The following is a 25,036-nucleotide window of genomic DNA, read 5'->3' as shown; positions in this document are numbered from 1 at the left end:
AAAAGTTTGATATGAATGCCCTGGCATGTCACATCAACGAAACGGGAACATGCGATGTCGTAGTACGCACGGGACGCCTGATCAGAGTTAGTTTTATTTTCCTTTTATGAGAAAAGAGAAGTGAGTAGAAGCAATACCGCCATGATTTCTACCTCTTTCGAAAAACCGTCCGATCCTAATTCAACCTGCGTAACCATTTTCGGATTACACGACTTTCCGTTAATTTCTTCGAATCTTCTCATATATTCCCGTAAACGAGCAGCGTTGCGCTTTGTGAAAAACATGTCAATCGCCTCTTTTTGAGCTTTCGAGAATGTCATCGTTGCGAGGGTAAAAGGTTTGGAACATTCAATATCGTAATTCTCTTGCGCCTGACGAAAGTGCTCTTTCTGAATCGAGTCCAGGAATTCCAAAATCATTGCCTTGAGGGCACCATACAACGCCGTTCGTTGATATTGGCCGAAAACGTTTTCAATCTCATGCATTAGAACGCGAGCAATCATGCTGTATGTAGCAGACAAAAACGTTTGCATTGGAGTCAGCCAGTGAGCTACGGAAAGACGGTTGAGCGTTTCGACTGCTTGAGGGTTTCCGAGCCCGGGTACCCCAGACGCATAAGTATCTGTGTTGATGTCGCGAATATCTTTGGGACTGAACACACGCGCTGCGGCTTTATCCGCTGTTAGATGATGTTCAGACAACCGGGTTACAGACTCTGTCCTGACACTTACTTGGAAGCTGATTGAAATGCTCAGTCACGAACTGAACAGAGGAAACAGCTGCAGTATGGGCCTTTTCAATGGACGGGGTGCTAGCCCTCAATCGCTTCGCCATGTCTGGTTCACCGCCGTTAGTATGCTTCCGTTTCGGGGAAGGTCCCATATCCAAGATCTCGCAAAAATCATCGTCGTCGTCGATTGCAGAATGGCGCGCGGGTTTCTTGACTTGAAGATCTTCACCGATCTTAAACGTCGGTCGGGTTTTTGCGAGATATAACTTGAAATCAGCAGCTAGTTGACCCCATTGTTTAAGAAATGGGTGCGCACTTGAACCTCCACTCATATGAGCATGGACGTTATTCGTGAATATGTTTAACATTTGGCACACAATGTAGGGAATATTGGCACTCGGAGGAGCCGGAAGCGTGAGCAATTCTTGACTGACCAATTCAGCACGGCTGTTAATCTGGTCAACAATGTGTGGCAAACTGTTTTGTATTTGCTTGAGTAGCAGACTTGATAAGGCGGTTTGTAATTTCCTTGTTCCGAATCTATCACTGTAGGGCGCAAACTCCCGAGTCCAAGGAGGATGCCCAAAAAAAAGGTGCTCCTCTACTCGAGCATTGGCATGGTCGACAACAGGGTCAGCGTTGTTTTTCACGACGTAATACTTGTGTCCAAGGGTAAATTTCTCTCCGCTAAGAAGCTCTTCCCATTGTTCGTAGCCACAATCTATCCGATCAGGTTTTGTTAAGACGCCTAATGTACGTTCTCTTGCTCCACGTACTTCGCGAACAATCCGGGCTGCGCTAGAATTGGTCGCATCGTCGGTCATCGGCATTGTTAACAAGACAATTGTATTGTCTGACTTGATGTAATCTTTCACCAGATTCTCAACCAATGTGACAAGGTATTTCTCGTCGTCCACTTCCGCAACATTGATAACTCCCGGTAGGTCGTAGAAAGAAAGGTTCGGGAACTTGGGGGCCGAGATATCGAGGCGAACGACATTGGGAGAAAACTTGACTTGCGTGTAAGGTTCTGTGTCTGAGTTCTCCCCGCGCATGAACTCTTTATAGGGTCGTCCCGGATTCAGGGTCGCAAGTTGCGCCCATTTGATAACTGCTTCCAGCATTGATTTTTCAGTGAGTGTATCGAATAGAAATTCTTCGGGTTCTTGTTCAACCCAGGGCCCAAAAGGGCTTTTCGAAGTTGGCAGCATTTTCTTTGAACAGTACATGTATTTTTTCATCAGCAAAACACGACAAGTCCAAGGCGTATCTGATTCGGATAGATTGATTTCCAGAGGACAGCGAGTGCAACACCCCGCGCTCCGAGGCACCTTGATTTCGCTAATCCCTTCGATAAGGGAGCTCTTCCCAGTGCTTTGATCTCCAACAACGACGATCTTTGGAAGAGGGAGTTGTTTATTCTCAATCCCAAGATGGCGGAGGTCTTGAATTTTTCGCACCATCGTTTTCATGCTCTTGGAGATCATATCGATAGAAGAACTTTGGTCTTCCATCTTGGGTCAATCTTATTTGGTTCAAGATCAATAAGATAGTTTCAAGGGAGAAAGCGGCAATGTCGAGAAGATGAGGATGATAACAAGAAAGATGAAGAAGGATGGGAGGGAGGAGAGAAGAGGAAAAAATTCTTCGCAAGGACTACGCAGGGACGCAGATGTGTTCATTCAGGTTTGTGTTATGGGAAACGAATATCAGACTCAGAGTGGCTTCAGCCATCAAAGGAACACATCGACAAGGCCCTAGATTCCGGAAGATTCCAAGTTCCGCATTCTGTTGCCATATTTGTAAAACACATAGCGCTCTTCAAGCACTGTTATCCTGGACTCCATACGGCATGGACAGACAGTGTGGCAGTCGGTCCTCTGGGGTCGCAAAGGCAGTCGACAGTCAGACACCATCGTCGAAGACTCCGCCATGTCAGGAAGACGATCAGCGTAGAATCTATAGCCATCTCCGTCTTCTGTCGCGATGCCAGCCTGTGCGTTGAAGCAGCGTCCATAAGATTAAGAGATGAAGTTGAAGTCGAGCGGGCGAACACGTGTTCCTGGCGTCATTCGCTGCTCAGGGGCTCGCTTCCACCGCCTTCTCACCAGCGGCATCGCCAACCTCACCCTCAAGAACGGCGTTGAAACCCCCCAAAAGACGGCCGCTGTGTCTTGCATTTCCTCTTGACCCAGACTCTCTCTACCTGCCAACTCTACAGACTTTGTACGACGTTGAGACAGCCGCTCTCTTAGCTTGGTATGAAGACTCCCCCGTTCCCACTCCCAGCCCCCCGCCGCCCGCCTCTCATAACTCATTATCCAAATCCGCAGATACGCCGTATTCGAGGAATCAAAATTTCTCTCTGTTCTCTTTGGTGGCTAGCCAGTTGACCCCTATGCTGCAAATCCCCGTTCGTGAGCGCAGTGCAGATATGGCTTCCACAAAAGCTGTCATTTTGGTTGGGTCCCAACTCTCGACTCAAGCTGCTTCCGTTGCTGACGACTCAATTGGCAGGTTGGAGGACCGTCGAGGGGAACCAGATTTAGACCCCTCTCTCTTGATGTGCCCAAGGTATGTACTGAGAAAACTAGCCTTTTATTTCTAGTCGTGGAAGCACTTCGCCACCGCTTATTTCGTGCTTCCGTATAGCTAATTGTTTACGTGGTATCTGATGCTTTAGCCTCTTTTCGAAGTTGCTGGTCACCCAATTATCTGGCATGCCTTGAAGGCTGTGAACAAAATTCCCGATATTCGCGAGGTCATTTTGATCGGATATTACGATGAGACAGTCTTCCGTGACTTCATCAAGGACTGCACTCAAGAGTTCCCGCAAGTTAAAATTCAGTACTTGAGAGAGTACCGAGCATTGGGCACTGCCGGTGGTCTATATCATTTCCGCGATGCGATTCTCAAAGGCCGCCCCGAGCGCTTCTTCGTTCTAAATGCGGACGTGTGCTGCTCGTTCCCACTGGTTGAAATGCTTAAGTTGTTTGTGGAGAAAGACGCTGAAGCAATCATCTTGGGTACCCGAGTCAGCAATGAGACAGCTACAAATTTCGGTTGCATCGTTTCCGACGCGCATACAAAACGTGTACTACACTACGTTGAGAAGCCCGAGTCCCATATCTCAAATCTGATCAACTGCGGCGTATACTTATTTGCCACGGAATGCATCTTCCCCTCCATCAGGAGCGCGATCAAGCGCCGCACTACCCGCCCCCGTTTGTTTTCTTACCCATCCTCTGAGCACCTCGAGTCTACCTATGGTGCTGAACAAGGCGACGAGGGCGAACAGAGCGAAGTTCTCCGTCTTGAGCAAGACATCCTCCCCGACTTAGCAGATAGCAACCGCTTCTTCGTCCATGAGACCAAAGACTTTTGGCGTCAGATCAAGACCGCTGGCTCTGCTGTCCCGGCCAATGCCCTCTACCTCCAAAAAGCGTTCCAATCGGGATCCGATGAGTTAGCAGCTCCTTCAGCAACCATCGTCCCACCAGTTTACATCCATCCCACCGCTACCGTTGATCCCACCGCCAAACTCGGCCCAAATGTTTCCATCGGTGCACGTGCCGTGGTTGGAGCAGGTGCGCGGATCAAGGAATCTATCGTGCTCGAGGACGCCGAAATCAAACACGATGCTTGTGTTTTGTATTCAATCATTGGATGGAGCAGTCGTGTTGGAGCATGGGCACGTGTCGAAGGCACCCCCATTCCCGCTGGCAGCCATTCCACCACCATTATCAAGAATGGTGTCAAGGTGCAGAGTATTACCATTCTTGGCAAAGAATGTGGTGTTGGCGATGAAGTGCGGGTCCAGAACTGCGTCTGCCTCCCTTACAAGGAGTTGAAACGGGTATGTGTCTATCCTTTCTCCGACTGATCGTCTCCGGTTTACTGACTTGTGACTATAGGATGTCGCCAATGAGGTCATCATGTAAGGAGTTTGGATTTGAATCTTTGACCAGAATCATGGAAGCACCAGGAAGCTAAATACCCCATAAAATTTACTCCACATAGCCGATTTATATCCATGTCAACGAGCAATTACGTAGTATTCTTGACACTTCATTTTGATTCACGGCCTATCATTCGGTGAGGTCACGAAGCAGAATCCTCAGTCTAACACTACGCTCTACAAAACTCATATCCGTGTATCACATTTGCTGTGAGCCTACATATCCTCCAGCTTTGAATCCAAATCAAGGCGAGAAGCTTTAAAATTGAAAAATTACACAGCGGCTCAAACCTCAATCTGTCATACATGAAAATAGATAAGCACTTCACGTTTTCTCCATAAGGCTGGGTGACAGTGAACGAACTACAAGTTTCCATCCAGGCTAATTAATCATGTGTCACGCACTCATTCCTGGCTATTGATGTAAATTGACTCAGTTTGTTGTCCATTTTTCCGGCTCATCCTAGTTTCTGCGGCAATATCAAGTAATACTTTCAGCTCTCAGCTTCTTCGATTATATGCAAATGGTTTGATTATCTATAAAGTAGTACGATAGGAGGGTTTTTCTCCTTATATTGCCCCAAGAAAAAACGCTGTATTAAATGGTAGCATATGTATGGTTACTATTAGATCAGATAGATAGAAACACAAATATCCTTATAACCACAGAATCAACGGCCTCGCTCATTATATTAAGCATAATCGCACAACCCCACGCATGTTGATCATTCAAATGCAGCCATCAATGTAGTCCCAGAGAGCCCTAGGCACAGCTTAGTATATCAAAAGCATAGGAGCTACTTAAGAGAAGCTTACTATGGATGATATTGCTTAGGCGCAAAGCGTAAGCTTCACATCAGACTTATTCTGGCAATCCCTGGTCAGGGTCCCGGCCGGAGTGATACCACTTGGCCAGACAATCTCTTGACAGTTGGGGTCAGACGGGTCAACAACGAGCTTGTGGCCGCTGAACGGATTGCCGTAGACGTCAGACAGATCGTAGAAGACTCTCGTGTCGGTCAGGGTGTAGGCAAAGTTGGTCTGCGGCGAGCCGTTGAAGATTCCATCGTCGACCTTGGTGATCTTGATAGCGATACCACCGCTCTTGGGGTCACGGTGGAATCTTTCAGTGTAAACACCGCCAGACTTGAGCACCTGCTTTGGTCCGGTGGAGCCGCCGACGGACCAGAGATAGACGGTGAATGGGCAATGGTTCTCGACGATGGCATTGCCGACTTGGCTGGCAACGGCGGTCGTAGCCGTGAGGGCTGCGAGAGCGAAAGTTTTGAAATGCATGATCGAATACGTCTTGCTGAGGTAGTGATTGGAGAAAAGTGAACTTATAGCGAGAGGCAATGAAGACTTGAGATCTAGTGAAGAGGAGCAACAAAGGATGGGAGGACTGCAGCTTGCTTTATATCTTCTCGGGCTCGGGGTATCATTGCTTTAACATTGCATGTCTCACTCCATTTCACCCGGTACGGCCGAATTATTGAGTTTTAGTATTCAGCTCTTCTCAGCCTTTGCGGAATACGATGTGATTCCCACGATTGTACCTTGACATATTTGGTTTCCGTCGGATTGGAGCCCGAGTTAATCGTTCTTCGGAGCGCCACGAAGAGACTTGTTAGTGATATCAGCTCTTCCCCGCTCCGGAATGGCTGTGCCGACTTTACACATTTCCTGATTTTTCTGGGTATCAAATCAAGATTGAATACGCTGAAAGGTTGTTTGCTCAGTCTCAGCCCTTCAGAGATTCCTTGTGCTCCATGTCAAAAACGGCCATTTTCACAGCCAAAGGATGGCGGTGAGTTTGATCGAGGGAGATATCAGTGAGGGTGCATGGATAAAATGAAAGTCCAATCAGAATTTGACATCAAGATAAACAGAAAATGAGCGCTCTGCAGTATGTCCAAGCAGTAGTCCTTCTGAGTGGAGGCTCAATATACGACTCATGCGAGCAACAGAAACAAAATCATCGGTTGGATAGGTTTCAGATCGTCCGATGACATATTGACGCTCAACGAGATCCCTTCCGAAGGTTAACCATCATACTCCATCCTGGATGCAGGGCGCGCGCCAGAGGGTGGATCTTAGGCTCTCCATCTCGGTGCAACAAAGCACCATCAGTGGTGGCCAACTCACGGGGAGCACGGCTCACATGAACCTGATTTGAGACTTGCATGTAGTTATCCCAGGGCCAGCTGGATCAAACCGATGATGCCTAGCTTCATCCTGAGAGATCCTCGGACAAGTAGCCGAGTCCGAAGCGTATGTGAGATGTCGATCATCCTGCTCCGCTTGTCCAGTTTGGTTTTGACTCTGATCAGGGTTCTCCATCGTCACGCCACTGATTGGGCAATCCGGCACAGCGTTTGCTGTCAGCTCTTTGCCTCATGGATGGAGTGTCTTAAAATACGAAGCAGAGCCGTGAGGAAAGCGGGTGCATTGCAGCGGGGTATTGCCGTTGAGAACGACCCTGTGTTCTTCAGGTATGGTAGCATTGACAGAACCGCAACTTCGAGACATCATGGGCGTGCTGGCAAGGCACCTGGTTGACTCCAACGGTTGAAGTCGCCGTTGAGTTCGCGCGTTGGCTGTGGCTTTAAGCTTAAAGCGCCGACTCTATAAATAGCACGGCTCTTTGAAGCTATCTCCGTCACACATCGGCTCAGCAGCTGCCCAGACGTTTGGCAATTGAGAGAGAATGGCCATGCACCAAGCTCCCTTTCTTCTATCTCTTCCAGTCTGTCGACACACAATGGCTCATCTATAGAAATCAGCGGTTTGCCGGCGTCGAAAGCGGCCACCGAGCAGTGACGTCATTTCCGGCCTGAGCCTCAACGCCTTCCGTCTGATCTTCACGTCGCTTTTTCGCCGCGCGCATGGCGAGCCGCCAACGAGATGCACGCCCGCTGCTTGCCATCATCCGGAGCCGGAGCACGGACAGCTCGCTTCGATACACACAATCCCACGGCGAGGTAACTCTGCTACTGATCTCGCGCGATTCTGCAGCACACCCGTTGGCATGGACCCTGCTTTGGACCAGAGCCAGACCCAGAATGCCTCTGCGTCGGGTGACTTTCTGCCCGCGTATAATGCTCCGTCTGTGCCGCTGGCGCCACCTCCAGATTACGAGACAGCCGTGGGTGCCAATCCCCCAACACCAGCATCGCAACATGGAATTACCAACCACAAACCGTTAACGCTGAGTATCGAGGGGAAATACGTTTACTCCTCGCTCTCAAAGCCAGATCCGATCTACAGCCTCACACATGAACTTGATGGCCACGAACTAAGCCTCCAGGGCATCCTCTTGACGCGGCTCGATCAAAATCCCGTCCGGCGGATGCGCACGACTGTGAAGCGAGATGTGTTTGCTTTGCGAGCCCCGCCAGCGCTGCATATAGGGCCCACGAAATATGAAATTGACGGCTTGCGGTATCTGTCTGGGAAGAATGGTTATATGACCAAGAAGGTCAGCAGAACCGGCATGGGGTGGACAGTGGGTGGGCGCGGCTTGCCCTCCTTTGTGCTCCGCCCTAGCACCTCAGCCGATTCTGACGCAGAGCTATACGAATGGCGGGATAGAACAAACGACCATTACATTGCCACGGAAACCCGGCGGCGCTGGGATAAGCAGAACAAAGTTGAAATATCACCGCCCACTCTGGAGTTGCGGATTGGGGCGAATGTGGATAAAGGCTACCTCGATTTCCTCGTGGCCGCGTGGTGCATGCATAACTGGAGGGAGGCCAAAGATATCACCAAAGAACCACTTAGCTGGGAAGAATGTAAGCGCCCGTTTGCTATCCACTTACCATCGAATTAGAATGGCTGATTCGTGAAAATAGTCAAAGATCAAGCCAAAGTTACTGCAAAGAAAAGAAAAACACGAGGATGGGCTCTTACCATGGGAACATTTGCATTTTAGCCTAGAGATAAGGCGTTTATAGTGCCTGCGTACGCTGCCGGCTCACCTTGTCTATCTCTTCAGAGGCCCGGCGAGCTTGTCGTATTATTTTGTGATTTCGTTTTACGTTGCGGTAACTAGCTCTATCGTTTCCAAGCCCCATGTCTTTGTTCGGTGCAAAGGAGAGGCCCTTTCACCCACTCTTTCGCTATATACCCGAGTATTATTTTGAATGTTTACTTTATTGCATTGGTATTTGCGGTTGTTAATCCACGAAGAAACGCATTATGATCTAATATGATGGAAGTTTTCTGGTCCCCATCTATAGGTACGGCGCTCATTAACAGGGATTTCTAACCCCTACAAAATCATTTTAACAAAGACAATTAGTAAAACTATGGTCATAACTTCTTATATCATACACAAGCCAGGGTCTAATCCTCAACGGGCGCTTCACTATCCTTATAAGCTCCCAATTTGAACAGTTTCTTCGCGTTTTCCCTGCCAATAGCAGCCTTCTGCCCTTTTTCCAGTCCTTTGATATTGTCGAACCACGTGCAGGCATCTTTATAGTTTTCAAATGGATAATCGGTACTGAACAGGATTCTATCTGCGTTTCCAAACTCCTCGATGCAGTACTTCAATGTCGGGGTCGAGAAGTGGCCGGATGTCGTGATCCAGATGTTTTCTCGGAAGTAATCACGGATAGTTCTCTTAATAGGCATACCGATTGGTTTCTTGATATCTTCGAACCAATGGTTTGTCCGCCACAAATCGAAGGGAATCCGTTCGCCCAGGTGGCCCAGGATCACTTGAAGCTTGGGGTTGCGGTCGAAGACGCCATTGCACACCATTCCCATGAGGTGGAGCGAAACACCGTTTGCGAAACTAAGGGGTGGGCCGACGAGCCACTTTCGGTCCGCCCAGAGGGTATCATACACAACACCAGTGGGTTGTTTGGGATGGAGGTAAAAGGGAACATCAAGGTCAACGCAGGCTTGCCAGAATACATCCCACTCTGGCTGGTCATAGAAGATGAGAGACTTTCCGTCAGAGGCGATCTGGTTATCGTTCACGAGAGCGCCTTTGAATCCGTATTTCTCGACGCATCGTCTCAATTCGGCGGCGGCTGTGGCAGGATCGTGCATCGGCAGGCAGGCAAATGAGCCGTAGCGCTCTGGCTTGTCCTTGATCTGTTCGTAGGTCCAGTCATTGACATACTGGGCGACCTTTAAAGCTTCAGCGGGATCGGTAATATCTTGGATTCCGGGCGCGGTGTAACTGAGAATATGATATCCAACGCCGTACTCATCGGCATACTGGAGACGGATCTTGTTGAGATCGCAAATCTCACGGACGTGACGATCAGGGTCTGTCGCGAAGAATCCAGCCCACCATCTTGCCTTTTCGGCAAACTCTGGGGTGTTGAAGTGGTCTTCGAGAGTGATCTTTCCGAGCATGGCGGCGGCAATCGAGGAAGGGAATCGAAGAAGAGGTGTAGCAATGTTGCAAACGAAGAATCATAGGGCTTCCACGCGTCTTTTGACGTTATATACTCTGCTCTGTCGACGGAATCAATGCCGCCAACAGGCCCCGTTACCCCGCCATGTCGAGCTCCCCCGCACTAGCTGCATTGGTAAGCCGCATTCCCATTCGTTCGGAAAGTGGCGGAGAGTGGATCCCCCGGGAGGTTCTCAAACTCAACTGAGCTGACGGAACCAATCACAAGCTGAACCGGCTTGCCGATGCCAAGAGCACGAGGCCCAAGCTTTCTCCCGGTTGCACCCACCAATGAGCATGCAACCCGATGTAATCATGCTTGGCGGCTCGGAGTCAAGATGGAGCACTGTGGGGTAGGGAGGTGGGGTTCGGCATGGGAAAAGTCCCGACCAGCAGGATATCTCAGGCCATCGTCGTCGAAACGGCACAAGATGTTTCCGTGTGTCGCTGAGAAGATGCAGTTCGTTCCGGTCTTATATCTTTCCTGCTATCAAGGAGTTGCAGCCGAGTGATCATCCGTTTCTCTCAAGTTCCCTCCTTCGAAAGCCGTTGAAGTTACACGTTCTTTACTCACTCTCCTTTCCTCACAGCCCCAGCGTCATCCAAAATGGTGGACCAATTTGATCCCAACTTCACTGAGAATGTCATCAATGCGACGGGTCCAAAGACGGACCCGCGCATGCGGCAAGTGATGACCTCTCTCATCCGCCACCTTCACGACTTTGCTCGCGAGGTCGAACTCACCGTCGACGAGTGGATGGCGGGTGTGAACTTGATCAACTGGGCAGGCCAGATGAGCAATGACAGGAGAAACGAAGGGCAGTTGGTGTGCGATGTCTTGGGCCTTGAATCGTACGCATTCTCCCTCCTTGGTTGGCGCACTTTGCTAGCGCTTGCTCCGTGATAAAGCATGAAATCATTAACTTCCGTGCAGCCTTGTCGACGAGATTACCTTCTCGCGCGCCGCAAACGCTCCCGACGCTGCCACTGCCACCGCTATCCTTGGTCCGTTCTTCAGAACTGGCGCACCACATTATCCCAACGGCTCGAGCATCATCAAGACCCCTCCCACCGAGGGTGGTGAGGTGACTTTCATGCATGGCAGAGTTGTCGATTCCACAACTGGAGAACCGATCGAAGGGGTGGTAATCGATGTGTGGGAAGCGTCCACAAACGGATTGTACGAGCAACAGGATCCCAACCAAGCAGACTGCAACCTTCGAGGAAGATTCACGACGGATAAGGATGGAAAGTACTCATTGTACTGCCTAAGGCCAACTCCCTATCCAATTCCATTCGACGGTAAGCTTTGTTCACATCAAGTCTTCGAGCCCGAAATCACATGGTAGCTAATCGCTTCAACGTATAGGCCCGGCTGGAAAGATCCTTCAGCTCCTTGACCGACACCCGATGCGCCCAGCCCACATTCATTTGATTGTAAGCAGCCTTTCCCTGAGCTACCCCAGAACAATTTTTCTCATCGGTTTGCATAGGCCACGCACAAGGACTATAAACCGATTACGACCCAGATCTTCGACAGTGAAGATAAATATCTCTCAAATGATTCCGTTTTTGCCGTAAAACACTCATTGGTTGTTGAGTTCAAGCCTTTAGAAGGCAACGACCAAGCAACCAGGGAATTGGAGTACGACTTGAAACTGAAAAAGCCGTCCTCTACTTAAGGATATCAAGAACCAGCTGCAGCTTTTTCTCTTCTGTTTAAATACTCTCACCTCTTGTGATCATGAATTTTGTCATATTGAATGCTGTACATGAATTATGAATTGGGATAACCAGTGTCCACAAGTGCGATTGTGTTTGCCTTCACATTGGATAGCTGGCATGACTTTCATATTGAATATTACTTGATTATATACCAGACAAACATCTGGCTTGTTGTTCTGTGGACTGTAAGCGAAAATTCCATTTAAGGACTCGCACTGGGTAATCATTTTCATGAGCTTCAAAAAGCATCTTTCAGCTAAGTTTTGAATGGGAACCTTGGGGAGCTCCATGCATAAGCCCAGGTCGGAGCTATTAGAAGTTAAGCCTGATAACCCCACAACTCCCAAGTTGGTAGGAGTTTTAGCCTCGAGGCATTCGGTGTGGCCATGTTTTTGACCCTTTTATTAGCGTATCCGATCCGATCGGAAGGTCATCTTATTGGTGAACCAAAGAAAGATGATAGCCCATTGATTCAATGGGTTATGGTTTTCACGACTCTGGAGCCTGGACAAGCTGTGGATTCTCTCCATGACTGTTCCCCAGTGCTATGGAGGCAGTAAGTTGGACCCTCTCAAACCTGGGGTTAGAAAGCGAAAAGCCATAATTGTGGGGAGATCGTGGGGAAAAAACACATATAATAAGTATAACTAGATTTGAGATCCCGCCCTAAAGAAACAGGGAGCAGAGCACCGAGTTCACATTATTTTTTATCTTTTGACCTTCCCTATCAATATAGGGGGCGAAGGCTCGACATACAGGACCATGTCGGAAAAAATCTCACATCCGAGCACCACCTCCGTAGTTGAGGCTGGCAAGGTCGACAACCATGAAGATCATGCAGCACTTGAAGCGAGGCTTCGAAAGAAGTTTGACTTCAGAATTCTGCCAATTGTAACTGGCATATTCCTACTTGCCTTCATTGATAGGTGGGTATTTCTTGTTCTCGAAATCATGAAGCTCGAAGGAAGGAGAAATACTGACATGCGGCATAGGGCCAATGCGGGCAATGCCCGAATTCTCGGTATGGCAAAGGATTTAGATCTCCGTGGATATCGGTTCAACATCGCAATGACGGCATTCTATTGCAGTTACATTGTTCTTGAAATGTAAGCCTCAGACACAGAATGCCGTTCGACCAATGCTGACGAAACTCCAGTCCGGCGAACATGATGTGCAAATGGCTAGGCCCCAAGATATGGCTGTCCTTCCTGAGTTTCGGATTCGGCGTCGTCACAATGTGCTCAGCATTCGTCACATCATACGAAGGTCTCGTTGTGAGCAGAGTATTTCTCGGTGCCCTCGAAGCAGGTATCATGCCTGGAATCAGCTTCACACTTTCTCAATTGTAAGTTCTTGCATTTGAAAGTTTCGATTTTCGAATCTAACCGCCCAAATCAGTTATCGGCGCCATGAGCTTGCCACCAGAGTCGGCTTTTATGCAAGCGTTTCGCCTCTAAGGTAAGAAGACGATCAACATAAAAAAAGACATACCAGCCAACTGACATCTGTTAAAGTGGCGCATTCGGTGGCCTCCTAGCTACTGGCCTCTCCAGAATTCCCAAATGGGGCATGATCGAAACGTGGAGGAATATTTTCTTCTTCGAGGGTATCCTTTCCATCATCCTTGGCGCGGTATCGTACATCATGTTGCCAAAATCGCCTGCGACTGCATCTATACTCACGCCAGAAGAGCGGACTTACGCTACTTGGCGTATTGCCGAGGAGACAAAGTCTCACGTCCCCGAAAAGACTTCCATGAAGCACTTCAAAATGGCCGTTTGCAACGTCAACGTCAACATTATGGCTTTTGCATGCAGCTGCACCTTCCTAACGATGACATCACTGTCGATTTTCCTTCCCTCTATCCTTAACAGCATGGGATACAGCGCAATCAATTCCCAACTAATGTCCGTTCCGCCATTCGCCTGGTCCACAATTGTCTGCCTGACCATCGCGTATACTTCTGACCGCACCAAGTCTCGTGGTATCTGGCTTTTGACGGTCATGCCATTTACCGCAGCCGGGTTTTTGGTCTTGATTCTGGTCACTAAGCCTGCTGTCCGCTATTTTGCGACCTTCCTCGCACTCACTGGAGCTTTCACCTGCTCACCTATGTTGGTGGCTTGGACGGTCGACAACACTGCTGGCCCCAACGTCCGTGCTGTAAGTTCTGCGTATGTCGTTAGTATCGCAAACTTGGGCGGCATTGTGGCCACCTGGACATATCTGCTACCGGATGCGCCGAGATACATCAAGGGCCATGCGATTAATTTCGGAGCGGCAGTTTTATGCTGTATTCTGATGACCGCCGCAACGCTATATCTGAGATTGCAAAACAAGAAGAAGGAGAATGGCGAGTATGACTATCTGTTGGAGGGGCTTGACGAAAGTGAGCAGGCTGCTTTGGGGCATAATCACCCCGAGTACAAGTTCACGCCATAATGACCGCCCGCAGAGAATAATAGCTTCTTGACGTACTGTATTTTAATCTTCAACTTTTCGTCCAAAGAATAATGTATCCTGTTTCCTGAACTCAGAACGTTAATAGTAACGCTAGCTTGTTTGCTCATCCAAGCAGCTCATGATTGGGCTCGAATAATGGCTCGATTGCACCGTGCTCCATCAGTAAGTGTCTCGACGCCGGCCCACAGAAAAGTGGTCGTTGATGGCAGAGACGATGTCGGATGGGTGGACGCTGGGCGGTTCCTCGCCTCGTGCCGAATACGGTTAGTGGCCTGAAGTCAATTTCAACCTCAGTCTTGGCATCCAAAGCCGAGCCTCCCTTTCCGATCCCTTTCCGAACCCGAAACCGGTGCCGAAATCTTGTCGGCTCCCTTCCGGAAGGTAGTTCAGGACCAACTTGTGGAAAGCCCTCCGCGGCTGGGAGGATGCGGCCCAGGGAATCGTGGCTGTATTCCTCATATTCCGGACTGCTTAAGCGCCTCTGCCCAGAACCATGTCTATCCCATTGAGGCGTATACAACCCCAGAGTTAGCAGCCTTCCTGCCAGGAGTAGCAAGGATACCTACATAGAATCAGAATGCCGTTCAAATCGATAAACTCCAAGTCGCTCTACTACACCGTTACTCCTCCCCCAGAGGCCAACGCATCCAATCCATTGACTCTCTTCTTCATCCACGGTCTCGGCTCTTCCTCCTCCTACTACTTTCCCATCATCCCCTATCTTTCATCCCTGGGCCATCGCTGCATAACCCTCGACACTCATGGCAGTGGCGCATCGGCTTACACCGCCAGCGCCGGCAATAGCATCGCTAGCATAGCTTCCGACGTCACTGGCTTATTAGACGCTTTACACATCACTCAAAATGTGGTGGTGATTGGCCACAGCATGGGCGGTATCGTGGCATCGCAGCTGGCTCTCTCTGATGCAAGCGGGAGAATAAAGGCCGTTGTGCTGATCGGACCTGTGAATCCTAATCCAGCCGCTGCAGACGTCTTTGGGAAGCGAATCAAGATTGTTGAAGAGCGTGAGTGCCTGTGTATTGCATATGTAGGTACATCGAGGACACTAATTTGTGAGGTTTGTTTGCAGAGGGCATGGAAGCCATGGCTACTACGATCCCCCAGGGCGCGACTGGCGCACGCTGCAGTACACTCGTACATGCGTTTATTCGGCAGTTACTCATCAGTACAGATACCAATGGCTATATTTCCCTATGTCGAACCATTGCAGAAGCACCGGCGCCTGACTATGCTAGCATCAAGATCCCAGTTCTGCTTTTGGCTGGTGAGGAGGACAAATCCGCGCCATTATCGGGTTGTGAAAAGATACTCGAGGGGTATCAGAGCCAAGTCAAAAAAATGAAAGTGTTGACTGGAGTTGGTCACTGGCACGTACTCGAAGCGCCAGATGAGGTCCAGCAAGCCATCAGTGGATTCTTAGACGAATTACCATAGCTAAAGCCCGAAGAAGGCCCCGAGGTTGATTGGTAACATAAATATTAGTCCTGGGAAGTATAGGCAATAGAGCAACCATGTATTCTATAAAAACAATATTGAACGGTATATTTCCTAGCTTTACTTTCTCCCTGCATTCTACAAAAATATGTCAGACTTCATGAGTACACTTTGTAGACAAGTGGTACTTACCAGGAACACTTGATAAAAGCTCAGCTTCTTGTCGTTCCCTTCCCCTTTGAAAATTGCTTTAGCGACCCAGTCGGTATCTTTTTGACCTCCGTCCTTCAGGCCATATTTCACGTTTCCCGCAAGCATGACCGTGTTTGGTGCCTCTGGCGATGTGAAGTAGGTGTATGTGTGGTGACGAGAAGCTACTGCCGACCACATTCCCTGGCGAACAGCCAGAATATCTGCAGGTTCATCAGCTTACAGATTCAACAGCCGTGTGGTATAAATAAGCGGCACGGCGACGGCCTGGCATCCAGCAACTGCGATATGAAACTCCTGAATTCACTGGAATTACGTCATATTGGGGTCTTATCCTTACCCGCACGGCCAACAGCGACCTTATCGCCCATAATCAGTTTCGCATCTTCAGCGAAAAACGTAGGATACCTCTCATGTGCGGTGCCATCGTCCGAGACCGCAAAGAAGGCCTTAAAAAATTCGTCGGCTCCTTCCATGTTGCCTTGTTTGCTAAATGCTTCCAAAATATTTCCAGGTATACCAAAATATGTGAATTGCTGTTTAGACATCGGTTCGTAAACGACGTTATCAACCCTGTCCATATTTACCCGTGCCAAGCACGGAAAGGCCGGTCAAGCCGACTGGAAATGCTGATTGGTGGGAAGGCACTCCGAGCCAAGCCCGACGACTTCGCTCTCGGCTCAACTCACAACGGCAGCCATGAGGTCGACTCGGGCGACCGTATCAAGGGGCCTGAATAAGTGAGGGGAACTGCTTTTGCTCTGGCTACTTGAGAGCTTGTTGATCCGGCATTTGAACCAAACCAAAATGCGAGAAATTGCTTTCGAGCTCGTCGTTCTCATTTGAGGCTATTGGGGGTCGAGTTGATATGCTGCATCGCCGCCCTGGCTGATCAAACTCAAGAAATTATCGAAATCAAGCGAATAATCCGGAGGCGAGATTTCAGTCGTACTCATTCCAGGACTCGTATGAAGCGGCTCGCGGCTACTGGCAGTAGGCGCTATCTCTCCGTTTGCTGGGGTACTGCCAGTCTGCAAGGACTGGTCATCGCGTGTCGAACGCCGTTTGGCTTCCATTGTCTGCATTGAAGCGGCTTGTTGACGGGTATCGGGGCTCTGAACACGAGGCCTATCGCCAAAGAAGTTTGAAAACAATGCTTGGTTTGTACTCGCCGACGACCGAGGCGCCATCCGTGAATCTGAGTTGCTGCTAATTGTGTCGTGGAATGATGTCAATATTTGAAGATAACGTTGGGCCAAGGGATCAGTGTCCGCAAGGTAACGATGCAAATCTAGAGATGTTTGCATGGCCCGAGTGGTGTCGGTATCGTCATAAACAGTGCAAAATGCGTTGGAAAAAATGATCAGACTTGCAGTGAAGAGCCAGTAGCTATTTAAATGGTTAGCTTGGCGATGTTCCTGCAGTAGATTCACCAGGGGCGAAGGGGTCCCTACTCACATAACAAAAGGATCTCGACGAGGGAGAGTGCGCTTAAGGATGGCGGATTGAACAATGTCAATGCTATAGAGAGAAGCACGCACGCACGCGGCAGAGAATGAATCTGTCTGCACAGAAGGACTTTGAGGTCCTCTTCTTCCAGCTTCGGGAGATCTAGCACTATCCCCATTTCCGTTTTGGAGTCCCGCCTGATTCAAGATTTTTTGCAAGAGGAACGGCCTTGTGAGCAAGATCACTCCGTGGAAATAATACAAATTAACGTGTAATTGTGCCAAAGTTGCGCGAGGATCTTCATTGGGCAAGGATATATTTCGCCAATGGAGAGCAGCTGGTAAGACATCCTTCCAGTCCTGAAATTGCTTAGAAGACTTTTGCACGAATTTCACTGATATTTTGCGCTCGGCGTACACAGAGCTCAATATTTCCCCAAGGAGCCGGGCGGTGCGGACTGATGCCCGGAGCGCGGCAGTTTCGACAGCCTCCTGCTCTGATATTTGATGATCGTCTTCTGCGTCATCAGCGAATAAATCTGCCGCATCACGGCTAGTAATACCATTTGGTCTTCCAAGGGACGCTGATAGAAAACAGTCTAATATGTACATGCTTCTCCAAATGTTTCTCCTGTAGAGAGTTTATCAGAAGGTCCATCAAGGAATGGGAAGGGAACAAAGTCTCACCTCAACCGTTGCTCTGCAATTGTGAACACCGGAGCCGTCGACTTTCTATGCAAGCCAAGCGCATAGGCAGACCGAACCGCCATTCCTAATATATAATGAGAAAGTGCCCGATCGATAACGAAATAAACCAACATACCAAAATAAGCCCATGCCGCATTTCGTTTAGCAATGGTGAGCATGAAAACGGTTATGAGCAAAAGGGCTTGGATAGAAGTAATATCTCCGTCTTCAAACCCCGAAACAGGGTCGTTCAAATGTGCAGCGTTTAGATAAAATACTTTTGCCCTCTCAGTCAAATCGGAGCCAAGACGTTTCAATAACTGACTCTCACGAAAGCTATGGGCCACAGAGCTCTGAGACATCTGTAACCCAACTGCAAACACTAGATTTAGCAGACAAAGTCGAGATTGTTCCACCTGCAACGGATTCGAGTATATCGCCGTGACTTCGCTGATGAAAGCGTCTCGGTCAAGAACCTGTATGATCCCCAGCGTCTAACTAGCTTGTGAGCGACGGGCGTTCTACAAATAAGAAGAGCTCTAGAAACTCACGTTTGAGAAGAATGAATCCAACAGAAACTCGGCAGCTTCTCTATCCGGAAGAACATGAGTTGGCTTCAATGACGCGGATATTGGGAGCTCAAGGAGGCTATGTTTGTGAGGATCGCTGGTAAACTCGGAAACTCCAATCGTCTTTTCCACAAGTCTACGTATCGTGTCGAGGTATGAGAGAGACGCAGAATCACCGAGATAAACTAAGATAGGGCTCCTTATTTAGCAAACTTCAGTCGTCAACCGATAATATGCTCTTGATATGCTTGAAAAATTATAATCATTCACTGATGGAGACTAAACGTACGTAATCTCCCCCTTCCGTCTTGAAGCATCCGCGATGCTTCGCTCAGGTGCTCTTCTTCATTTGGCTCTGGAAGCGGCGCGCTGTAAAAAAGGCTGCTCGCCGCAGCTTGCGCCTCGCCAAACGGTCGCGGCGTAATCGGGGGAAAGTTGGATGGGCCTCTTGCGCCGTAATGGTTTGGAGAGATGAGCGACGCTCCTGGCGCGCCTGTCGAGAAAGGCGGCAAAGGTCGCTGTTCACTCGCCGCATAACGTCGCGTTTCGGGTGTCACGGCGGCATATAGGCACGACAGGGCTTTCGCAGAACATGTCGCACAGGGTTGGAGCCCGTTGCACTGAACTCGGTGGAAATAGCGGATTAGCTCTTGCTCGCGACGAGTTGGGCCGGAAAGGTTACCTTCAGCTTCTTGCGCCGACAGGAAAGGCACGCGACTCTGGTTCGGTGCCTAGAAGTTGACAGCATCTTTCACCGCGCAGATGCTGGCCGCGTTGATTTGGGCGAACTTTGGAATGTTTTGGCTGCGGAGATGGTTCCCAGCCAGCACGGCTGACTAAATTGGATCAAAGGGGCACATAGCAGAGACCGTCGAAGAAAATTGAGAGAAATATTCAAAAATCGAGAGGATGAGTAGGTTATAATGAAGTGATCGATTAATAGACTGTTTATACGATGCTGTCTGTTTAATCTGTCTAATCTCTCTAGGACCCGGAATATCGCCAATATCAACTAACTAACTATCAAAACGCTCTCAAAAATGACTATCAAGCTCGCAGCCATAGAGTAACTAAGCATGCCAGCATTCTTTATTAACCCAACTTGACATCTTCGTTCTTATGGAACGACCACTCTGGCTCATGAGTCCCATTTGGCGCACTGGCCCTTTGGAAGCTGACTTCAACACCCTCGATCTCGGCCACCGGAGTGATAATCGACACATCGGCATTGAAGCCCTTTGAATGCCAATCCTCGCGATAATACTCGAACAAATGAGGATATTGCTTTCTCATAGTCTTTATGACGGTCCCCGAGATCTGGTCCACGCTGTGCTGATGGCGCAAAGCGAAGAACGCCTCGTCTTGCCGGGATCGCAGCTCATCCTGAATCTTCTCATCATATTGGCCAGCAGTGAAAAGAAGAAGGTCATATTGCATCAGCGACGAACGTCCATGCCATGAACCGCCCTTTGTCGCGCGATGGTAAAGTCCGGTCAATGCCGCAATAGCTCCCATGGCGCCAGTCCCGTAATCGGAGATGGGAAATGGAGGAACGACTGGCTCGTTCAAACCCATAAACTTGCCTTGCGCCCACGCTACACCGCTCACCTGGAGAAGTTGGTAAGGATGCTGAATTGTATGGATAATTTGAGAAAACTTACACAATCCGCGATCTGCTGCCATCCGGGCCTATACGCCCACTCCCCTTCATATCCAAAGCAGTTTTCATTCACATATACATAGCCCTTGCCACGCTGGACGGCAAGTCGTGAAAGAGCTTCAGCTCCGTATCCAAGTTTATCGAAAGTTCCCGGCCGATATCCATCAAGGATGATATCGGCCTCCGCCAGCAATTTGTCAAACTGCGCTCGTCCTTCATCCGTCTTGAGGTCGATATCTGTGGTACGCTTTCCCATATTCACGTCTACTTGGAAAAAAGGAACATCGGGAAGGTTGGGGCCTGTGACTTTGAGCACCTCTGCTCCGTACTCTGCTAAGATCCTCCCCATGACGGGGCCGGCGATGACACGGCAGAGTTCCAGGACCTTGATCCCTTGTAATACACGGGGTTTTGTGCCAGCAGGATCTGTGGGGAGGGGGGCTGGCGGAGTGCTGTTCTCCAAACTCGTGAGAGTCCATGGTGCCTTGCCCACATTTGCTTTGCCCTTTTGGAAAGTTAGTCCCCTGTGGCCGATGGCTTCCAGGCGTCGAAACATACATGCGGTGTTTGGATGAAATCATCATATTTCAGCGCGATCACGCCCGCCTGCCCAAGCTCCTTGTTCTTCTGCTCCAACTCCTCGATGGTAAACTGTTTCACGTGGCACTCGATTTCTTCAGCTATGTCGTCTATTGTCTTCAAATCCGGCCTGTACGGCGGGAGCCCAATCATTCCCAATGTCTTTGTTGCCTCCAGAGAGCCATGGATATGATAATACGCACCCGGGGTCTTCGTCGCATAGAGGTTCGCGGACATCCGGCGGTATGGATTGGATTGCGCCTCAAGCAAGTCGGTGTCTGTTCCGAACCGCCCTGTTAGCAGGGGAAAAAGGGTGAAATCGTCCGAGTTTACTTGCCTTTTAGCTTTGCTTTGACCCCATTATCGTACTTCCCAAGCCCGTCGATGGTCGAAAGATACGCTTGGAAGAGGAAGCAAGTCGCGTGTTCCAAGTTGATATTGATTTTGCGAGGACGAGAACCATATTTCAAGCTTGCTAACGAACTTGCCACGAGGGCCTCAATGCCCTTTAGCGCTGCTGCGGTTTCTGTCTCTTTGAGGGGAATTGGGAAGTAAACAGTGTCCTTTTCCGAGGTAAACGCTAGATCTTTGGCATTTGTTTCCAGGTCCGGCGGTAAAGAGAGCGAGTCCTTCAACCCGCACAGCAGGTCAAAGATGCGCTGCGTCTCTTGTAATGGCGAATAATCCAACAACGGCATTTTGACTGCGCATAGAGTATAGTCCAAGAAGTAAAGCCAAAATCTGAATACCAAAAGTCGGAGCCCCTTGAAATCTATCAAAAGAAAGAAACTCAACACCATATACTAGCCGCTAGTAGCACCCCATCCCCCACCCTCCTTTCCAGGCTTCAGATTCCCGCCAGTCTCGCCGTCAATCCGCATGCTCAATCGTCATCCGCCGCGTTCATTCCGCCCGCCGACCCGGCCGTTTGGAATCGGCCCGGGGCTAAACTGTTCTGAGACTAGCCTATCCGGTTGCAAAAACTGGTCTCCGATTGGCTCGGCATTCCTACGAGTCTTAGCGCGGAATCGGCGAGGCCCAGACATTCCCGGCCCGCACAGTGCACACTCTCGGGATGGAGTCGGATCTTCAATTGGATGTTATCAAAGATCAGTCACAGATGGTATTAACGGAGCTCCTCGGTCATTCTAACCCAAATCCTCCAAACTGCTCCCATAGACAGCGCTGCAGCAACCCAGTCGATCATTCTGAATTGAGCCATATAATATTCAGGTTTATCCATCGACCAATTTGCCGGTCGAAGCTTAGGCATAAACTGTGCCTTGCGCTTCGGCTTTGGCTAATATCTCCATCTTCTGTGGCATCAACTTATTTTTTCTGATCAAGGATACGGAACTGCATTGGATGTCGACCCGAGTTCGAATTTTACGAACAACGGTCCAGAGTTGTACACAAAGTGACGTCTATACTTCGTACGCGTCGCTGAATCTGCATCTTTAGTCGTGGCCTTCGAAATTGGAATCGTCATGTTGTACGGAGTACAGACCCTTCGCATCAAAACACGGCAGCGTCACAGCCATTCAGTTCCACCCAACAGGAAGCCAAAGAGATCCAAGTGTGTCGGACTTTCTATACCGAACGCATTCAATTTATCGACCGGTAAACTCCACATGATACTTGAATGAATTGACGGCCAGGATATCCAGTTAGAACACATCTGAAAATGTGTCTGCGTTATGAGGATAATAGGCCTTGGTTGAAAACACTGGCGATCATGCTGGGTAAACTTTTTGGTAACCCATCCATAGTTACAGCTGTTATGTAGCTAGTTACCTGAGATCGCCAGAGACATAGTTATGGCGCTTCAGAATAATAATGGGGACTTGGAAGTGTTCCAAGCTGTCAATGCCTCTGGCAGTCCGTCGTGTTTTATCGCCATTGCTATTTATTTCCGTCCGTGGCTCGGATGACAAATGTCGGGGCCTCCTCCCACACCCCCGCGCCCCCGAGAGCAGGGGCCGAGCTGCTTGCTGAGAAATTCAAAACTGGGAGAATTTGACGCCTGGGTCATCCATCGACCATCCTTTTTATATATATCAGAATCAGAAAAGAGCGATAAAAGGTGCGAACCGTCGGTATCCTGAAAGGCATCTTGCCATCGTGGTCGATGAATATTCAATGTCAGGCATCCCACCTGAACTTTTCCTATAATATACCCAAAGCCTTTCTTTTATCGCTCTTCTACATCGCAACCCATTTCTCAATGGCATTTATCCTCGCAGAAAGTGCGCCATGGCACGCTGGCGAGGTGAAAATGCACAGCCTGATGCAGGTGCCCTATGAGGATGACCCGACGGCCCCCAATCTTACTCCTGGCGGAGGATATTTTGTGCAGATGGCACCCCTGATGGCTATAGGGACGCTCGATAAACAAGGTCTTCCGTGGACCACCGTGCTAGGCGGCGCTGCTGGCTTTGCGGGCCAGATTGCGCCTTCAATCCTTGCTGTCAGGAACACCGTGGATAGAAGATACGACCCTGTCATAGAAGCGCTATTGGCTGGTAAAAGTGACGGGGAGATTGTCAAATTCAATGATCCTGGGAGGCTGATGTCTGCATTATCCATCGATTTGGGGTATAGACGACGGCTGAAGCTAATGGGACGAATGGTTGTGGCCTGTGTGAACGAGAACGATTCAGGCCAGAATAGATCTGACCACACTGGAATGGCACAGCTTGTTTTCAAAGTTACAAACAGTCTAGGTGCGTCGTCATATCAACCTTGATTTGACACTGCTGACACGAACAAGGGAATTGCCCTAAATACATAAACAAGAAGCATATCAGTCCAGCGACTCCAGAGCCGAACTTGGTATCTGACTCTCCACAGCTTCCCCAAGGTGCTGTCGACCTGCTTAACAGGGTTGACACCCTATTTCTGTCAACTTCTCATCATCGTGAATCCATGGACACTAATATTCGCGGCGGGCCGCGTGGATTCGTTCGAGTCCTTTCAAACGAACCTACCGGAGCTGTCCTCGTCTATCCAGAGTATTCAGGAAATCGCCTTTATCAGTCGCTGGGGAATCTACAGACGACGCCGCAGGCCGGCTACGTCTTTCCGGACTTCGAAACCGGGAATGTTCTCTATGCAACCGGTAAAACTGAGATCTTTGTGGGTGGAGATGCAGCTGCTCTTCTACCTCGCTCCAACCTCGCGGTCAAAGTCACATTGACGGCTGCACGATATGTCGAAAAGGGCCTTCCTTTTATTGGAAAGCCTGGTGAGCCGTCTCCCTACAACCCGCCCTTGCGGTACTTACCCACCGAGAAAGTGGCTCCTGGTACGCAGTTGCCAGAGGGTAAGGCGGTCTCGGCGAGATTTATCAAAAAGGAGGTGATTACGCCAACTATCAATCGGTTCCGTTTCCAGATATCAGATCCATTAGTAGTAGGCAAATGGATCCCGGGCCAGTATGCAACCATTTCGTTCCAGGATGAGCTTGATATGGGATACAGTCATATGAAGGAGGACGACCCTACCAGCATTAACGATAATTACATCCGCACGTTTACAGTGTCCTCACACCCCCAGCGGAAGCTAGCAGACAATGAATTCGAGATTACGGTGCGTAAGCACGGCAGAGTCACGAACCACTTGTTCAGATCTAGTGAGCGAAGCGCCATGGAGGTCTCTCTGCGTGGCTTTGGAGGAGACTTCCGATTCGAAAATCTTGACAACGATGGTAGAATTATCCCCTTTGTTGTTGGTGGGATAGGGATCACCCCAGTCATTGCACAACTACATACGATCGAGTTTTCTCGATTGCGGCTATATTGGTCAGTGGCCGCACAAGATATTGCGCTTGTCCACGACACTTTTGAACAATTTCCCGGCCTCCCAAAGTCAACAGTGCTTTTCCTCACGGGCTTAGAGCGGGCGAAGGCCAATTTTGGGGAAAAGGAGCAGGGAATGTTGAAGTTTGTTCTGGAGTCTGGTGCCGAAGTGCAAGAGCGCCGTTTGACTGCCGACGATTTAGTTCTTGACGGTACAGAGGAGTGGTATCTTTGTGGGAGCGCCGGCTTAAGGAAGAATGTGCTGAGTTGGCTCAGCGGAAAGAGAGTAGTATATGAAGATTTTGATTATTGATGATTCGGGGTTCCTGATGTATATAATAT

At 49.3% G+C, this 25,036-nt stretch overlaps 11 protein-coding genes across 11 annotated transcripts; 6 read left to right on the top strand and 5 right to left on the bottom strand.

The window, feature by feature from the left end:
- Positions 1-104: 104 nt before the first annotated feature.
- On the bottom strand, positions 105-2,244 carry UREG_01232 (uncharacterized protein; the record flags this gene model as incomplete). The annotated part of the gene is made up of 2 exons (XM_002541670.1): positions 105-664; positions 732-2,244. The coding sequence occupies 2 exons, from the start codon at positions 2,242-2,244 to the stop codon at positions 105-107; spliced, it is 2,073 nt and encodes a 690-aa protein (XP_002541716.1).
- An 884-nt stretch (positions 2,245-3,128) lies between these two features.
- UREG_01231 (uncharacterized protein) lies at positions 3,129-4,613 on the top strand (the record flags this gene model as incomplete). Its single annotated transcript, XM_002541669.1, has 3 exons — positions 3,129-3,191; positions 3,248-3,304; positions 3,414-4,613. The coding sequence occupies 3 exons, from the start codon at positions 3,129-3,131 to the stop codon at positions 4,611-4,613; spliced, it is 1,320 nt and encodes a 439-aa protein (XP_002541715.1).
- Positions 4,614-5,519: 906 nt separating this feature from the next.
- Positions 5,520-5,984, bottom strand: UREG_01230 (uncharacterized protein; the record flags this gene model as incomplete). The annotated part of the gene is made up of 1 exon (XM_002541668.1): positions 5,520-5,984. The coding sequence occupies one exon, from the start codon at positions 5,982-5,984 to the stop codon at positions 5,520-5,522; it is 465 nt and encodes a 154-aa protein (XP_002541714.1).
- A 1,411-nt stretch (positions 5,985-7,395) lies between these two features.
- Positions 7,396-8,520, top strand: UREG_01229 (uncharacterized protein; the record flags this gene model as incomplete). The annotated part of the gene is made up of 2 exons (XM_002541667.1): positions 7,396-7,434; positions 7,465-8,520. 2 exons carry the CDS (start codon positions 7,396-7,398, stop codon positions 8,518-8,520), a joined length of 1,095 nt encoding a protein of 364 aa, XP_002541713.1.
- Positions 8,521-9,035: 515 nt separating this feature from the next.
- UREG_01228 (uncharacterized protein) lies at positions 9,036-10,061 on the bottom strand (the record flags this gene model as incomplete). The annotated part of the gene is made up of 1 exon (XM_002541666.1): positions 9,036-10,061. The coding sequence occupies one exon, from the start codon at positions 10,059-10,061 to the stop codon at positions 9,036-9,038; it is 1,026 nt and encodes a 341-aa protein (XP_002541712.1).
- Positions 10,062-10,708: 647 nt separating this feature from the next.
- UREG_01227 (uncharacterized protein) lies at positions 10,709-11,783 on the top strand (the record flags this gene model as incomplete). The annotated part of the gene is made up of 4 exons (XM_002541665.1): positions 10,709-10,953; positions 11,036-11,403; positions 11,471-11,538; positions 11,595-11,783. 4 exons carry the CDS (start codon positions 10,709-10,711, stop codon positions 11,781-11,783), a joined length of 870 nt encoding a protein of 289 aa, XP_002541711.1.
- An 805-nt stretch (positions 11,784-12,588) lies between these two features.
- UREG_01226 (uncharacterized protein) lies at positions 12,589-14,268 on the top strand (the record flags this gene model as incomplete). The annotated part of the gene is made up of 5 exons (XM_002541664.1): positions 12,589-12,752; positions 12,819-12,932; positions 12,983-13,171; positions 13,225-13,284; positions 13,341-14,268. The coding sequence occupies 5 exons, from the start codon at positions 12,589-12,591 to the stop codon at positions 14,266-14,268; spliced, it is 1,455 nt and encodes a 484-aa protein (XP_002541710.1).
- A 598-nt stretch (positions 14,269-14,866) lies between these two features.
- Positions 14,867-15,744, top strand: UREG_01225 (uncharacterized protein; the record flags this gene model as incomplete). Its single annotated transcript, XM_002541663.1, has 2 exons — positions 14,867-15,314; positions 15,380-15,744. 2 exons carry the CDS (start codon positions 14,867-14,869, stop codon positions 15,742-15,744), a joined length of 813 nt encoding a protein of 270 aa, XP_002541709.1.
- A 1,058-nt stretch (positions 15,745-16,802) lies between these two features.
- UREG_01224 (uncharacterized protein) lies at positions 16,803-18,014 on the bottom strand (the record flags this gene model as incomplete). The annotated part of the gene is made up of 2 exons (XM_002541662.1): positions 16,803-17,343; positions 17,413-18,014. 2 exons carry the CDS (start codon positions 18,012-18,014, stop codon positions 16,803-16,805), a joined length of 1,143 nt encoding a protein of 380 aa, XP_002541708.1.
- Positions 18,015-19,750: 1,736 nt separating this feature from the next.
- UREG_01223 (uncharacterized protein) lies at positions 19,751-21,595 on the bottom strand (the record flags this gene model as incomplete). Its single annotated transcript, XM_002541661.1, has 4 exons — positions 19,751-20,266; positions 20,320-20,823; positions 20,877-21,175; positions 21,382-21,595. 4 exons carry the CDS (start codon positions 21,593-21,595, stop codon positions 19,751-19,753), a joined length of 1,533 nt encoding a protein of 510 aa, XP_002541707.1.
- A 1,526-nt stretch (positions 21,596-23,121) lies between these two features.
- Positions 23,122-25,007, top strand: UREG_01222 (uncharacterized protein; the record flags this gene model as incomplete). The annotated part of the gene is made up of 2 exons (XM_002541660.1): positions 23,122-23,620; positions 23,668-25,007. The coding sequence occupies 2 exons, from the start codon at positions 23,122-23,124 to the stop codon at positions 25,005-25,007; spliced, it is 1,839 nt and encodes a 612-aa protein (XP_002541706.1).
- Positions 25,008-25,036: the final 29 nt, after the last annotated feature.

The sequence above is a fragment of the Uncinocarpus reesii genome, genomic scaffold (genome assembly GCF_000003515.1).
Source record: "Uncinocarpus reesii 1704 scaffold_1 genomic scaffold, whole genome shotgun sequence".
Classification (NCBI taxonomy): domain Eukaryota; kingdom Fungi; phylum Ascomycota; class Eurotiomycetes; order Onygenales; family Onygenaceae; genus Uncinocarpus; species Uncinocarpus reesii.
The sequence above is the reverse complement of the archived record's forward strand: the minus strand, read 5'-3'. Positions and strand labels throughout refer to the sequence as shown.